The 15,712-nt window shown below is 37.6% G+C and overlaps 1 protein-coding gene across 3 annotated transcripts; it reads left to right on the top strand.

The window, feature by feature from the left end:
• Positions 1–237: 237 nt before the first annotated feature.
• LOC107793344 (transcription factor UNE10) lies at positions 238–4,031 on the top strand. Of its 3 annotated transcripts, none has more exons than XM_016615671.2 (6): positions 238–441; positions 1,162–1,657; positions 1,960–2,046; positions 2,151–2,216; positions 2,298–2,717; positions 3,745–4,031. In XM_016615671.2, the coding sequence occupies exons 1-6, from the start codon at positions 311–313 to the stop codon at positions 3,871–3,873; spliced, it is 1,329 nt and encodes a 442-aa protein (XP_016471157.1). In that variant the 5' UTR covers positions 238–310; the 3' UTR covers positions 3,874–4,031. The 3 variants fall into 3 exon arrangements, with proteins under 3 accessions (XP_016471157.1, XP_016471160.1, XP_016471159.1); XM_016615674.2 differs by lacking the exon at positions 238–441 and adding an exon at positions 449–613; XM_016615673.2 differs by lacking the exon at positions 238–441 and adding an exon at positions 449–666.
• Positions 4,032–15,712: the final 11,681 nt, after the last annotated feature.

Below are 15,712 nucleotides of genomic sequence, written 5' to 3'. Positions count from 1 at the left end.
ACCAAACGACCCCTTAAAGAACACAAGCAGAACTACACAATTGTCACCTAGATCATATATAGAGAGATAGGAGGAGTATTTAGAAGAAGCCAAAACATATCCATTTGAAATCCAGGCTTTCTTGCTCTGTCACATGTTGTGTACTATTCAGTAATTATTCAGCTGAATGTGACAATCCAAAAGGGGACCAGAAAACAATTTTTTTTTATTTTATATTATATAAAGAGAAAGGGAAGCCAAACTTAAAACTGAAGCCCAAATTCATTCTCGCACAGAAAAAAAAGGAATAGACTCAATCAAAGGAATCATCATGAGTCATTGTACGGTACCAACTTGGAATCCAAGGCACCAAAGACAAGAACAAGCAGTAGAAGCAGAAGAGCCTAACAAATACCCTCACGTGCATAATCAGCAGAATCAGATTAATCATTTTATGCCCATGTATATATGCTCCCTTAATTACCCTTCAATTCTTAATTAGAACAGTTTTCTTGAGCTTCTTTTCCAGCTTCTTTCTTCCTATCAAATTCACTCTTTGATCAATATTTTCAAGTTCAGTGAATTCAGCCGACAAAAAAAAAAAGGAAACTGGAACTACGTACAACTTGGACGAGTTTGTGCTGCTTTCAATTCATCCTTCATTACATGTCCAAGCTGTAGAAACAGGCACTAATGCTTGCTTTAGAGTAGAATGTTTACATCACAGCTCTTAGGGTGTGACCCTAGACACCACGTGAATGCGGGATACTTTATACACCGGATTGCCCTTTATTCTTTTCTTGATTTACGTGTAGTGTGCTTGGGAAAACATTCAGTAAATATTCCTAGCAATATTGTTACATCCAGGATGGATTTTTGTGCCGAAAAATTACATTGTATATATAAGGCAAAATCTATTTTTTACCTTTATATATTATATTTTGAATCACCTTGACATAGTCCAAAAGCGTAGCTTAGTGGTCAAGGGGTTCAAAACCTTTCTAAGGGTTCAATTCCCCACTAGCTACAAATTCTTTAACTTTTTTTTTCTTTTTTCAACCCGTTAGCGGAAATCCGGCCTCCGCCACCGATTACATCCTCTTGTTGTTTAATTATATGCTTTCCACTGGTTACATTTTCTTGACGATTAATTACATGCTTAATATAAGCAAAAAATTTCAGGTCCAAGTGTGAAAAAGTTGCAGAGCTGACATGGGAAAACCGGCATGGAGTTGGTGGTATCCTCTCCATGTCCCAAACAAAACCAACATTGGGAAGAGCCGGCGATACATTAGAATCTATCGTGCATCAAGCAACATACCACGGGCAAATTAATCAGACTTCAATTCAAAATTATGACCAGAATCAGAATCTGAAAATCGGGATGTGTGTAGGAAAATGGGGCGAGAGTTCCCAACATCAAATGGCGGCTCCTCCTGGAGGAGCAACAGTGTTGGCTAAAAAGAGGATGAGATCAGAATCTGACCCTAAATATGGTGGAAAATTAGTAGGAGAAGATGAATATGCAGAACTTAGCGCATGTGCAAGTGCCAGCGCAACGTTCTGTAGGGAGAATGACACCAATATGGTGACATGGCCTTCATTTGATGAATCTTCTCGTAGTATTAAATCCAAAACCAGTTGTGACGAGGATTCTGCTTGTCATGATGGTGGCTCGGTAAGCAAATTCTACTAACATCTTCTTGTACCATATTAATATATCTACCTTTAAAGAGAATATCAAGGGCGGAGCTAGTAGCCCGGATACGTGTTTGGCTGAATCCAATAATTTTTGTTCTAACAATTTAATTGTATTAAGAAATTCATTAAACATAAAAAGAAAATTAAGTTTAAAACCCAGTTATCAACACTTGAAATCGCCGTTCTAAAATTCGGAAACCATAAGATTAAAATCCTGGATCTGCTTCAGGAGAATATGTCATGTAAATTTGATTGCAAATCGAATTTCGCTTGTGGTAGGAAAACAAGGAGGAAGAACATGAAACAAAAAGATCCAACTCATCAAGACGCAGCCGAGCAGCAGTTGTTCATAATCAGTCAGAGCGGGTACATACATATATACTTTGCATTAATTACTCCACCTAAATACAGGTCTTACATGAACATAGCTACGTACTAATAGCATATTGTTGTTTTATTGTTTGGTACAGAGACGTCGAGATAGAATTAACCAAAAGATGAAAGCTCTGCAGCGGTTGGTACCAAATGCAAGTAAGGTGCGTTATATATAACAGTAGTGAACATTAAATTGAGCCCAGCTGCCCAAATTTTGATACAACTAATGTTGAATAGTGCAGACAGATAAAGCATCAATGCTTGATGAGGTAATAAACTACTTAAAGCAGCTACAAGCACAAGTTCAGTTGATGAACAGTGTAAGAAACATGGCGCCACAAATGATGATGCCGCTCGGAATGCATCAACATATTCAGATGTCATTACTAGCAAGAATGGGCATGGGCGTTGGTCTTGGCATGGGCATGGGAATGTTTGACATGACTGCTTTAGCTCGCGCTGCTGCTGCTGCTGCTCATCAGTCTCTTACAACGCATCCCCTCATTCATACAAATCCGATCGCCAATCCCACTAATCCATTCATCCCACCAGCCTTTGCCATGCCTGCAGCACCAGCTATTCCTTCCGCTGCACAAGCTAATACTGTCGGCAGGGCGACAACTGCTGTTACACCGCCCCCCTATAGCGCTTTTCCAACGCAAGTAAGCAGTCTAATTACTTCTTGATTGTTATTGTTAATTAGTATAGATCAAGCAAAGTAATTAGAAGATCATCAATACAAGTTGAGACATAGTATAAATCAAAATTAATAGTGTGTTCTCACTAATAATTTAAATGTTTGGACGAGATATTTTCTACAAAGGTGGTTAATTATTTATTAGCATATACAAGAATCTTATCGTCATTGAACAGGAAATTCATCATGTTTGGCCCATGAAAAGGCTCAGAACCGCATGAGGGGCATATTGATCACATATTACATACAACAACAAATCCAGTTTGATCCCAACATGTGGGGTCTGGGAGGATAGTCTGTATGCACACCTTACCCTTAACTAATGCAGGTAGAGAGGTTGTTTCCAATAGACTCTCGCCTCAGGAAGGGCAGGAAGAAGAAGAGGGAAGAAAGGAAGGAAAACAGTATCCAATAATAGCAACACGGAATACAATACCTGAGGCGAACAAAACCACATACCGTAATAAAATTCAAAGAATGTGAAGGGAAATGCATGCTACTAAGCCTATCGGTGAACACTATAAACTACCTACTAACCTTCTACCTTAAATCATCGACCTCCACACCCTCCTACCAATTGTCATGTCCTCAGTGAACTGAAGCAACGTCATGTCCTGCCTAATCACTTCTTCCTAGTGCTTCTTAGGCCTACCTCGACCCCTCCTCAAACTCTCCATGGCCAACCTCTCACACCTCAGTGCCTGATCACATATTACATAATTAAAAAAAAGTTAGCCCAGTGCACTAAGTTCCCGCTATGCGCAAGGTTCGAGGAAGGGCAGTACTACAAGGGTCAATAAAAACTTAATATTATATAATTAAGTACTCCCTAATTAGACGTGAGATCTTTTTAACAACTTATATAAGCTTTTAATTAGATGCATGGAATGTTCAAAAAATTAACATAGTTTTTATATTCTAGTTTTGAGAAGATTTTATTGTGATTTACAATCTTCGTTTTACGTTTTATTATATGGTTACTATGTCGACAGCCAATGGACATGGAGTACTTCAACAACATGGCAGCTTTGTATCGACAGCAAGCTAATAATCACTCTACGCAGACAACAGGCTACAAACTCAACCAGGGAAATCTCAATATCCAAGGTCAAAGGGAATAGAATATGACTGTTTGTGTTATTTTATGATATAAACTTCTTATCTCTGGCTATTAAATGACAATATATTGCTCATCGAATATCTTTCTAGAGTGACATGAATTGATGTGCAATTGTATAAACTTTGTATTTAGCCCAATACAAATGGTTAGTTTAATGTACGTATGTGTTGTTGCGGAAGCCAAATGTATATAGTGTGAATAAGTCACAACTTCTATACCAAAAATTATGACAGCCACCAAATAATAAATAAGACAATAAAGCAACAATAAAAGGAACACCAGAATTTATGAGGTTCGGCTAATTTTGCCTACTCCTCGGACACAACCAATATTTTATTCCACTCCAAAAATACAAGTAAAATAATACTAAAGAGAGAAGATACACATATCTTAAGAAGATAAGAAGGCAAATGAGAGGTGTGTTTAAATCCTAAACATTAGGCCTCCTTTTATAGGGAAAAATTCCCAACCCCAAATTGTTACCCACCGATGTGGGACTTTTGACAATCAACAAATCTCCACCTTGGCAAAATTCCACATCTTCAATTTTCTCTCAATAACAAATTTTAGTTGTGTCTTCATCTTCAATCTTCAGTGTTCAACAATGTTGATCAAATCCAAACAATGTTGAAACTTGACCGCAGTCACCACCTTTGTCAGCATATCAGCAGGATTCTCTGTAGTATGAATTTTCTTTACCGTGACTCCACCTTCTTCTATGATTTCTCGTACAAAATGATACCGAACATCAATGTGCTTCGTCCTTGCATGATAAACTTGGTTCTTCGCTAATTGAATAACACTTTGACTATCACAAAAAATTATGATACTTTTTTGTTCAACACCAAGCTCCTTTAGCAATCCTTGAAGCCAAATTGCCTCCTTTACAGCCTCTGTAATAGCCATGTACTCTGCCTCTGTTGTAGACAAAGCAACTGTTGACTGCAAAGTAGACTTCCAACTAACTGGTGCCTTTGCAAAAGTAAACACATAACCAGTAGTTGATCTTCGTTTGTCCAGATCACCCGCAAAATCTAAGTCACAGTATCCAACTACAGACTGATTGCATTCATGCTCAAAAACTAACCCAACATCTACAGTATTATGAATATACCGTAGAATCCACTTCACAGCTTGACAATGCTCATTTCCTAGATTATGCATATATCTGCTAATAAGTCCAACAACTTGTGAAATGTCAGGTCTCGTACAGACCATTGCATACATCAAGCTACCAACAGCATTTACGTATGGTACCTTTGACATATACTCTCGTTCAGCTTCATCTTTTGGCGACATAGTAGTACTAAGCTTAAAATGGGGAACAAGTGGAGTACTAACTGGCTTAGTCTTTTCATCTATGCCAAAACATTGTAGTATTCTTTTCAAATATTCTTTCTGAGATAAACAAAGTTTCTTTGAACGTCTATCTCTTATTATCTCCATGCCAAGAATTTTCTTTGCCTCACCCAGATCCTTCATCTCGAACTCCTTCTTCAGTTAAATCTTCAACTTATCAATTTCTTCCGAATTCTTGGAAGCTATCAACATATCATCAACATATAGGAGAAGATATACAAAGGAACCATCTTTAAGCTTGCGCAAATACACACAATGATCGTATTTGCTTCTCTTGTACCCTTGCCGCAACATAAACTCGTCAAATCGCTTGTACCATTGTCTAGAAGATTGTTTCAATCCGTACAACGATTTTTCAAGTTTGCATACCATATTTTCTTTTCCAACAACTTTGAATCCTTCTGGCTGAGTCATGTAGATTTTCTCCTCCAAGTTTCCATATAAAAATGCAGTTTTTACATCCATCTGAACTAGTTCCAAATCCAACTGTGCTACCAAAGCCAAAATAATTCTAATGGAGGAATGTTTTACAACTGGAGAAAACACTTCATTGTAATCAATTCCCTCTTTTTGAGCATATCCTTTGGCCACCAATCTTGCTTTGTAGCGAACATCTACTTGGTTAGGAAATCCTTCCTTCTTTGCAAATACCCATTTGCACCCAATTGCTTTCTTTCCCTTTGGGAGATTGGCCAATCTCCATGTATGATTCTGATGAAGGGACTGTATTTCATCATTCATGGTAATCCTCCACTTATCTTCTTCTGAACTTTGGACTGCGTCTTTATAAGTGGTAGGAACATCACCAGCTACAATTGAGGTTGCACAAGCAACCGTCTCTATGAGACGAACAGGTTTCGTTATTGTTCTTTTTGGTCTGCTGGTTGCTATTGATTCAAGTTGTTGTTGAGGTTACTGAATTGGAATCTCCTCTATTGGCTCTCCTTCCAAAGGGTAATCTTCATTTGTTTCCTCATCTGCTTCTTGTGTAGGAAAAATAAATTTTCCCTCAAACTCCACTTGTTTAGAAGCACCTTCATTTTGTTTGGTATCTTCTGTTACCTTATTTACCATAGCAGATTCATCAAAGGTAACATCTATGCTGAATATTACTTTCTTTGTTATAGGACACCATAAGCGATATCCTTTGACTCCAGAAGTAATTCCCATAAAAATAGCCTTCTTTGCCCTTGGATCCAATTTTGACTTTGTCACATGATAATATGCAGTTGAGCCAAACACGTGCAAAGAGTCATAATCTACATCAGGCTTTCCATACCATTTTTCAAATGGTGTCTTACCATCAACAGCAGCAGATGGTAAGAAATTAATGAGGTGGCATACATATGTAATTGCCTCAGCCCAAAATTCTTTGTCAACCCAGTATAATCCCACTTAGTGGGGTCTGGGGAGGGTAGTGTGTACGCAGACCTTACCCCTACCATGAGGTAGAGAGGCTGTTTCCAAATAGACCCCCGACATCCTTCCCTCCAAGAACTTCCCACCTTGCTCTTGGGGAGACTCAAACTCACAACCTCTTGGTTGGAAGTGGAGGTTGCTTACCATCAGAGCAACCCCTCTTGTCAAATGCATATGTAACTGCCTCAACCCAAAATTCTTTGCCCAAGCCAGCATTGGACAACATACACCGTACCTTCTCCAGCAAGGTTCGGTTCATACGTTCTGCTACTCCATTCTGTTGTGGTGTATGTCTGACAGTGAAGTGTCGGACGATGCCATCATTTTCACAAACCTTATTAAAATGATTATTTTTGTATTCACCTCCATTGTCCGTGCGAATACACTTGATCCTCTTGCCTATTTGATTCTCCACCATCGTCTTCCATTTGAGAAAAATTCTCAACACTTCATCTTTGCTCTTCATTGTATACACCCACACTCTTTGGGAAAAATCATCAACAAAGATTACAAAATAGTGTTTCCCACCCAATGAAGGTGTTTTGGAAGGACCCCAAACATCAGAGTGTACATAATCTAAAATGCCTCTAGTATTATGGATCGTTGTACCAAATTTAAACCTTGTCTGTTTCCCTTTGACACAATGCTCACAAAACTCCAAGTTGCAAGCCTTTACTCCTTTTAACAATCCTTGATCTGATAGAGTTTTCAAGGATTTTCCTCCAGCATGTCCCAAGCGCATGTGTCATAGCTTGGTTGCTTCTGCCTCTTTGTCGTCACTGGATGTCACTGTCGTTGTCCCAATAACTGTACTTCCACGATAGCGGTACATATTATTATTATTCTGATTAGCCTTCATTACCACTAGTGCACCGGAGCATACTCTCATCACTCCATTTTCTGCAATGATTTTGAACCCTTTTGATTCTAGGGCTCCCACAGAGATGAGATTCTTCTTCAAATCCGGTACATATCGAACATCTGTTAATGTTCTGATCATTCCATCATGGTTCCTTAATCGTATTGAACCAATTCCATATGAGGTAAGAGGGCTGTTGTCCGCTGTGTGGATGACTCCATATTTTCCTTCTTGAAAATCCACGAACCAGTCCCTGTTGGGACACATATGATAGCTACAAGTCGAGTCCATTAACCATATGTCTGATGATGTTGATGACTCTGTTGTAACTAATGAGAAGTCTGAATCATCACAATCAGCTACATTTGAATCCATAATGGCCTTTCCATTGTTATGTTTGGCCTTATTCGTCAACTTCGGACAGTCTTTCTTCCAATGCCCCTTTTCTCGACAAAAGACACATTCATCTTTGTTGGGTCTGGATCTTGACTTGGAACTTCCTTTCTTTGTCCTCGTTTGATTTTGAGGACGACCCCTTACAACTAGTGCTTCTCCTTCCCCGCCCTTCTGTTTTTCTCCCTTTCTTTGTTCGTAGCTATACAAAGCCGAACAAACTTCTCTGAGAGAAACTTCATCATTTCCATGGAGTAGAGTAGTTTCAAGGTGCTCGTACTCATCAAGAAGTGACGCCAACAACATCAAGGCCAAGTCACCATCATCAAAAGTTGTATCCATATTTTGCAAATCTGTGACCAACTTATTGAAATTGGTGATATGTTCATTCATCGTGGTACCAGGAACATAGGTAAAGTGAAACAGTCTCTTCTTCATGTACAATTTATTTTGACTGTTTTTCTTCAAAAATTTATCCTCCAGTGCTTTCCATAATCTACTTGCAGAAGTTTCCTTTGTGTATGGATATTTCTGCTCTCTAGCAAGGTAGGATCGAATGGTACCGCAAGCAACACGATTGATAATTCTCCAATCTTCTTCTCCAATAACATCTGGTCTCTTTTCTTCAATAGCAAGATCTAGCCCTTGTTGAAAAAGGACATCTAGAACCTCGCCTTGCCACATCCCAAAATGTCCTGATCCATCAAAAATTTCTACCGCAAATTTCTCATTTGACACAATTCTTGTCATAAGCGAAGATGCCAATGATGACGTATTGTTGACACTTGATGTAGATTCTTCTTGTTTATTGTCTCCCATCTTTGACACAAATATTATTTAATAGCTGACGACATAAATCAAAATTATTTCCTTTCTGGTGTGGAAGATCAGACTAAGCTGCAACCACAGAGCATACTCAAATAGAACCTTGACTCAGTTACCAAGATATATCTTTTCTGATGTGGAAGATCAGACTATGTTACAACCACAGAGCATACTTAGACAGTACCTTGGCTCTGATACCAATTGTTGCGGAAGCCAAATGTATATAATGTGAATAAGTCACAACTTATATACCAAAAATTATGACAGTTGTCACACCTCCTTTTTGCGCGCCCGCCCCGAAGGGTTAAATGCGCGAGGGGAGTTTTTCCAATTTAAGTGACAATATTCGAAATGGGATTGTTTACTTAATTCAGAGTCGCCACTTGGGAAAGGTTTGGCTTTTGGTGTCCCAAGTCACCGGTTTATCTTGAATCCCAAATCGAGGATGTTTTCGACTTTTCCAAATGAAGTCTACGAACCAGAAATTCTAAGTGAGGAATTCTGTTGACCCGAGGGAAGGTGTTAGGCACCCTCGAATCTCGTGGTTCTAGCACGGTCGCTTAAATTGTTATAATGGCTAAATATCTGATTTAAATACATGTTGTGACTTATGTGCTTTTATTAAGTTTAAACCGCTTTTATTATTGTCATTTTTATTTTTATAGAATTGCAACGTCGTGAAAGTGCATCTCGAACCACGTCACAATCAATGCACCCGTGGTCGTCGACACATTTAGACTTCGTTGAGATTTGGATTTGGGTCACATCAATGTGCACCCGAATTTAAGAATGTAATTTAATTAAGTCGCGCCTAAAGCAACTAACGTATTGTTATTTTGGGAAGGCCGTAAAATTCGCTAAACGGCCTGTCCCGAATTCTAAGTATATACATTTAGAGGGCCCCGCAGCTTGTTCATTTTTTTTTGTTTGTCGAGGCTCGTCTCAATTTTATTTAAAGGATAAACCTATAGCGACTATATTTTCTATTACGTTTGTCACTAAAAATAAAAGAAAGAAGATACCAAATTTACTTGTTTAAGCAACTACAGGCTAAATTTTTAATATGTTTGCCGAATCCGAATTTTTGTATTATTACGTGATTGGTTGTTTATGAGAGTTACCTCATGACTTGTCTTCAACGAGTGAATACGCTTGTTAATTCGCTAAGGGAGATGGCAAACAAACTAATAACATATACTAAACTTACATTAAACGACCTTCAAATTTGAATTTTAAAACTAGCTTATTTGGGCTTTGATTAGTGGAATCGGCTGTTTTATTAGGAAAACTACTACTAATTAAACTTAAAAATGCCTATTAGTTTTCCTCAAAAGTCGTCGCATTATTTCGAAACAATGAATCTATATCGAAGCCCATATCGAGCCTATATCGGAACAAGTAGTCTAACAAGAGAGTTGGCGTACATGGCCGAACTGTTAACGTAACCAACATGAGAATTTGTTTGGGATACATTCATCCTGAAGTCAAACGGAATCAAATACAACAGATTTGACAGTTCAGAGGTCTAGACAGAATACATACAGATGCTTGCCATGATTCTATGTTATAATGTCATAACTAAATCAAGACCCAATGGTTATATGCATTAAAATACGTCTGATCTAACAAACAATGCTATCTAATGGTTCATCTCAATCAGAATGTATGTTAGTTCATACAGAGCAATTGCAGTTTGAAGTTAAACAAATGCAGGCCAACTTATCATTTAAACTATGGCTATATTTTGAACACAAGCATTGTGAAGTAAACAACATTCATTTCTTTATTTCTGCTTCAAAACTTCAAGCTTTCAACAACACATGGTTTCAGAAGTGTGTACCTGGAAGTGTTTACAGTTGAAGAAGAAGGGAAGTCAGCAGAGTAACAATGGCAACAAACGCAGCAGCAGTAACAGCAGATAACAACAGGACAAATCCCAGAACAAAGTGCAGCTATAGCCGATAGAACAAGTAGTAACAACACAACAGCAACACCCAGTGCAGTAGAAACAATGCTTCAAGACAAAACCAAGTCCAGGAGAACAAACAATGCAACCCAAACAATAGACTTAGTTGAGACTTGGAAGAAATCAGGATTGATTGAACAGGTTGAACAAATGAAACCCAAACAATAGTAGGAAGAAACAGTTTCTGATTTTTTGTACGTTTTTCTCTCTTGTTTATGTGTCTGTATATGCCTCTCTATGATATCCCTCTCACTATATCTCTCTTCTTTTCAAAATTCCCGTCCAACTAATGGAAGTTCTTTTTCCTTTTATAGCCTAACATCAGGCTATTCACAGCCTGTTTAAACAACTCAGAACCTATTCCTTTTCAGCTGTTTTTCCAACTCAAACATTTAAAATTAGGAACCCCTCATCATATTCCCTGACAGTCCCCTTTTAACATTTTATTAAACTAAAAGCAGGCCAGGGGCAGCAAGAATATAATTTGACAGCATATGCTGTCAAACTATTTTAATCTTAACAAATGCCTTTATGCACATGTTGTGCACAAGTGCACATGCCCCCCAATTCAGACTGCAGTTACAGACCAGACCCTTAAATTTCTGATTCAAATACAACAACTATAAGTAGTTATACTCAATTCCTAATTTGATTTAAGTAGGACTTCAGCAGAAAAACCAATCAAATTATTTATCATTCAAAGCTTTGAACTTATTGACGATGTGTATCGACTCGACTATACTAATGGTAACACATACAGTCGAAGCTAATGATCAGAAATCTAACAGTATCAACAAGGGGTTCAGATTGCACTGTTAATACAAAAATGAACCTGGGAACTAATTAATCGACTCATTTTAAATTCGGTTGATCGTGCAGTTTACACAATACATACATTATCAGTGAATGAAGAAATACTTGGCCATATACAGAGGTCCGGGAAAAGTGGACAACAATAGTTGATAAACATTCAAAACATAAATTAAACAAAACATTTGGACACATAAATAGACATTCAAATACAACAGACAAAACGAACTGATAAAGAAAACAAAAATTACCTTAAAACTTTGAAAAATCAGAAAACCTTAGCTTGGATTTGAATAGATCTTTCTTGGGGTTGAACGGACTTTAATCGAAGTGTTCTCAACTGAGAACACTTCGATTAAGGTCCATTAGACCCTAATCACTCGGCTCAAACGGACACAGACCGGGCATGAGGATTCCTAGGGTTCTTAGAGGGCAGATTTGGGTTTTGGGTTTCCTTGGTTAGATTCGGACCAAACCAAGCATGGTTTGGTCACGAGGGAGGTCCGGGGACTGTCTGGTGTGAAGCTGGGGTAGATCGGTGTAAATCAAGGTCCGACTCGAATCTTCAAATGAAGATTTGAGAAGGTAGGAGGGGATTCGAGCTAAGTGGTTGGTGGATTTGGGTTCAGGATGGTGAGGTGCATCTATGGTGTTAAAGTGGGGGTCACCGGCGTCCATGCCGCCGGAATTAATGGTGAAGGGAAAGGGGGCGGCTAGGGTTCTGTGGGTTATGGCCTGTGGTGAGGATGAACTAAAGGCAGGGGTGTTTGGATAGGGGGTGGGGTATGAGTTTGGATTTATATAGTTAAAGATTGAATAGATCCTGGCCGTCGGATGAGGTGAGATGAAAGGCCAGGATCTTTCAATTAGTGGGGAACGGTGTCGTTTCAAACGCCACGGGTTGGGTTGGGTTGGAGGTTGAACGGGTCGAGTCTGTATGCGGGTATGGGGATGTGATCTTGGCCGTTGATCATTCTGAGATCAACGGCCCAGATCAGACCAGATCAAAACTACGTCGTTTGGACGCCCCTAGGGTCAGCTGGTTTGGACCGGGCAAAACACAGGTTTTGGGCTCGAGTTGGGCCTCAGATTTTAAATGGGAATAGGCTCAACCTTGATTTCAGTCCAACTTTGCACTCTTTTCTTTTATTTTTATATTGTTTTTCATTTTAAAACAAAACCTATTTAAACAAAATTAAACCCCATTAATTAAATACTTAATACAATTATTTACACCCATATCAAATATTAAAAATAAGTAAAAATCACCAAGGCGACAAATAGGACAAAACATGCATATTTCGTAATTTTCCTTTTAATAATCGGACTATGGTTCGACTACACATGACACACACACATTTTTTTTGTATTTTGTTTTATAAAAAATAAAATGGGCAAAATCATAGATAATTAACAAAATGCCACGTAAAATCCAAAAATTGTACAGCAAGATCAACTGCTATTATTTTCGTTTCTTTTGGAGTGATTGTCGCGAAAACAAAAATCACGTGCTCACAACAGTCACCAAATAATAAATAAGATAATAAAGCAACAATAAAAGGAATACCAGAATTTATGAGGTTCGGCTAATTTTGCCTACTCCTCAAACACAATCAATATTTTATTCCACTCCAAAAATACAAGTGAAATAATACTAAAGAGAGAAGATACAAATGTCTTAAGAAGATAAGAAGGCAAATGAGAGGTGTGTTTAAATCCTAAACATTAGGCCTGGAAAAATTCTCAACCCCAAATTGTCACCCACCGATGTGAGACTTTTGACAATCAACATGTGTAACAATTTCAGTATTCTACCATTTCAGAAAAATTCTTACCTTTGTCATCGATCAATATTCTCGGTCATCTGAAATGAACAGAGCTTTAAAAAAAATATTTCATATGTTTCATTTTATATGACGGTGTTTGACTAGATATAAAATTTTAAAAAAAAAATAAATATTTTTGGCACATGCCGAAAGTATCTTTAGAACTTGTGGGCTTATTCCGTAAAATTATCAGCAAAATAGCACCCTTGCTTCATTATTCCCGAAGAGGGCAGTGCACTAAGTCCTTATTTTCCTCAAACAATTAAATTTAAAAAAAAAAATAGCTGTTTCATAAAAACTGCCGACAAAGTTTGTTAATGTTTAGCGAGAAGAAGCTATTTTTAAATGAGTTTGGTGAAGGTCATTCTCAACTCTCAGTCTCAACCAAAATATCAACACATTCCTCTCTTCCTTGAGCATTAATTCACTTGTACGAAATGGGTCACAAATTTGAAATCAGAGGAGCTTCTCCACGAGTTATGACCTTTTGTTTTCAATCACAATAAGTAGGTAATGAGAAAATCACTCTTAATTGACTTTATTGACAATGTCCCTTTACACTCAATTTTTTTTTAAGTAATAATCTAAAATTGTTATCATCATGTTTACACGACTCATACTTTTTCCGTCAGTCGTCACAATCTATATATGTAATATGTGGATGTTTTGAAATGTTTAAAACCATTATCCTAATTGTAGAATTATATTTAAGTACTCAATTATGAATCGATTGTTTTTAATATGAAATAAATTTTTGTATTTAGCAAAAGAAAACAACCAATCAAACTAGAATGTAAAAGCAATGAATTAGATTATTATAAAAGCAAAGAACTAGACTAAAAATACAAATGACTAATATGTACTATAAAATTTTAGAAACTTTACATAAAAATATACATATATATAGGTGTAATAATATATTTAAATAGTTATTTTTATCGTCGGTTTGGTTCGGTTTTTTCCGGTTATTGTTTTATTAAAACCAAAACCAAACTAAATTTGATCGGTTTTTAAAATTCAAAACCAAAACCAAACCAAACCTAGAAAGTGTCGGTTTTTTTGGTCGGTTTGGTTCGATTTTTCGGGTTGTTATGAGCACCCCTACAAGGGACTACAGCATTCCAGGAACCAGAACAAGTAGAACTTTCTCAACTATTGGAGCTGCTGCGAATCTTGTTTTTGTATATAACACAGGAATCATCCCAGAGATCCAGGTAATTAGCGCGATGGCCACAGTTTGATCGATGTGGTACATCTTTTTAAAGAAAAATAAGTACTAATATGTATTCTTATAACGAAACGAAAATTCTCCACCTTCACTTATATATATGTTGTTCAGTTTCATTTGATCCTCATAATCCATTGCGTGACAGGCTACTGTTGTTGACAACATGGTGAAAGCCCTATATTTTCAGTTTACTATAGGAGTTGTGCCACTGTACATTGGGTATATGGATCCAAATCATCGTCCTATTTGCTCAACAATGTCATTCTATTATCACTAGCGTAGGATCTCTCCAGCCTTAATCAAAGACCTGAACCCAAGACCTGAACCCAGGGAGTAGAGAAAGCTTCCCCTTTTAGTGGGCCCTACACAATGTGACCCAAATTATATACCAGATGTCTAAAGGCAAAAGAAAGAGGCCATTTTCTGGTTAAAGATAATAGATTGGGACTCTTGCTCTGATTTGATGAATGCATAAATTCATGCCCAATCTTTTCATATACTCAAATTTATTCTTCAAAAAACCTGGCATTCGTTCAATATTGCCTTCTTTAGTTGCATTGCTGTTGCTGCACTAATAGCTGCTGTAAGACTTATTGCCATGGATTCAAAAACTTACCATGCATTCACGGATCTATAATTCATCCTATATATGTTATTTGGATTGAATATTCAGGGTGTTAATTGTATGCAGCTTCTCCATTAGAATAAGATTGTTATGATTTTTCCTAGTTAATTAAACAGGTAAATATTTGCCCATGTAGTGGGATGCTAATGAATTTACAGACAGACAGGTTGAAATATGAATTAGGAACTCTAAAGACAGACAGGTTGAAATATGAATTAGGAACTCTAAGTACATTTTATCTTGAGTTTTGGACCCAACTCAGTGTTGAATGAGGAAAGCTGCTAGAAGTGGTTCCCTAGCATATCAGAATTAACTCTAATCAAGAGTATAGTTGCAAATGATCAACGAAACCCAGAACCAACTGCTTAGCATGTGCGGCAATGCAAGATGGCATTGCAGTATATCCTCCTTCGTGTCCGCAGCTAGTTCCCTATCTAACCTATCATTTGTCCCCAAAAACCCTCTGAACTATATCCTCCCTAGTATTCACTACCAGTTCCCTATCTAAACTATCCCTTGTCCCCAAAAAC

Source organism: Nicotiana tabacum, chromosome 6, assembly GCF_000715075.1.
Source record: "Nicotiana tabacum cultivar K326 chromosome 6, ASM71507v2, whole genome shotgun sequence".
Classification (NCBI taxonomy): domain Eukaryota; kingdom Viridiplantae; phylum Streptophyta; class Magnoliopsida; order Solanales; family Solanaceae; genus Nicotiana; species Nicotiana tabacum.
The sequence above is the reverse complement of the archived record's forward strand: the minus strand, read 5'-3'. Positions and strand labels throughout refer to the sequence as shown.

Excerpts from the sequence above, each read along its gene's own strand:
- LOC107793344 (XM_016615671.2), top strand. The coding sequence starts at position 311 with ATGAGTCATTGTACGGTACCAACTTGGAATCCAAGGCACCAAAGACAA. Across the intron at positions 2,047-2,150 it reads TTCATAATCAGTCAGAGCGG|AGACGTCGAGATAGAATTAA; the intron begins GTACATACATAT and ends TGTTTGGTACAG. Across the intron at positions 2,718-3,744 it reads ATAGCGCTTTTCCAACGCAA|CCAATGGACATGGAGTACTT; the intron begins GTAAGCAGTCTA and ends CTATGTCGACAG.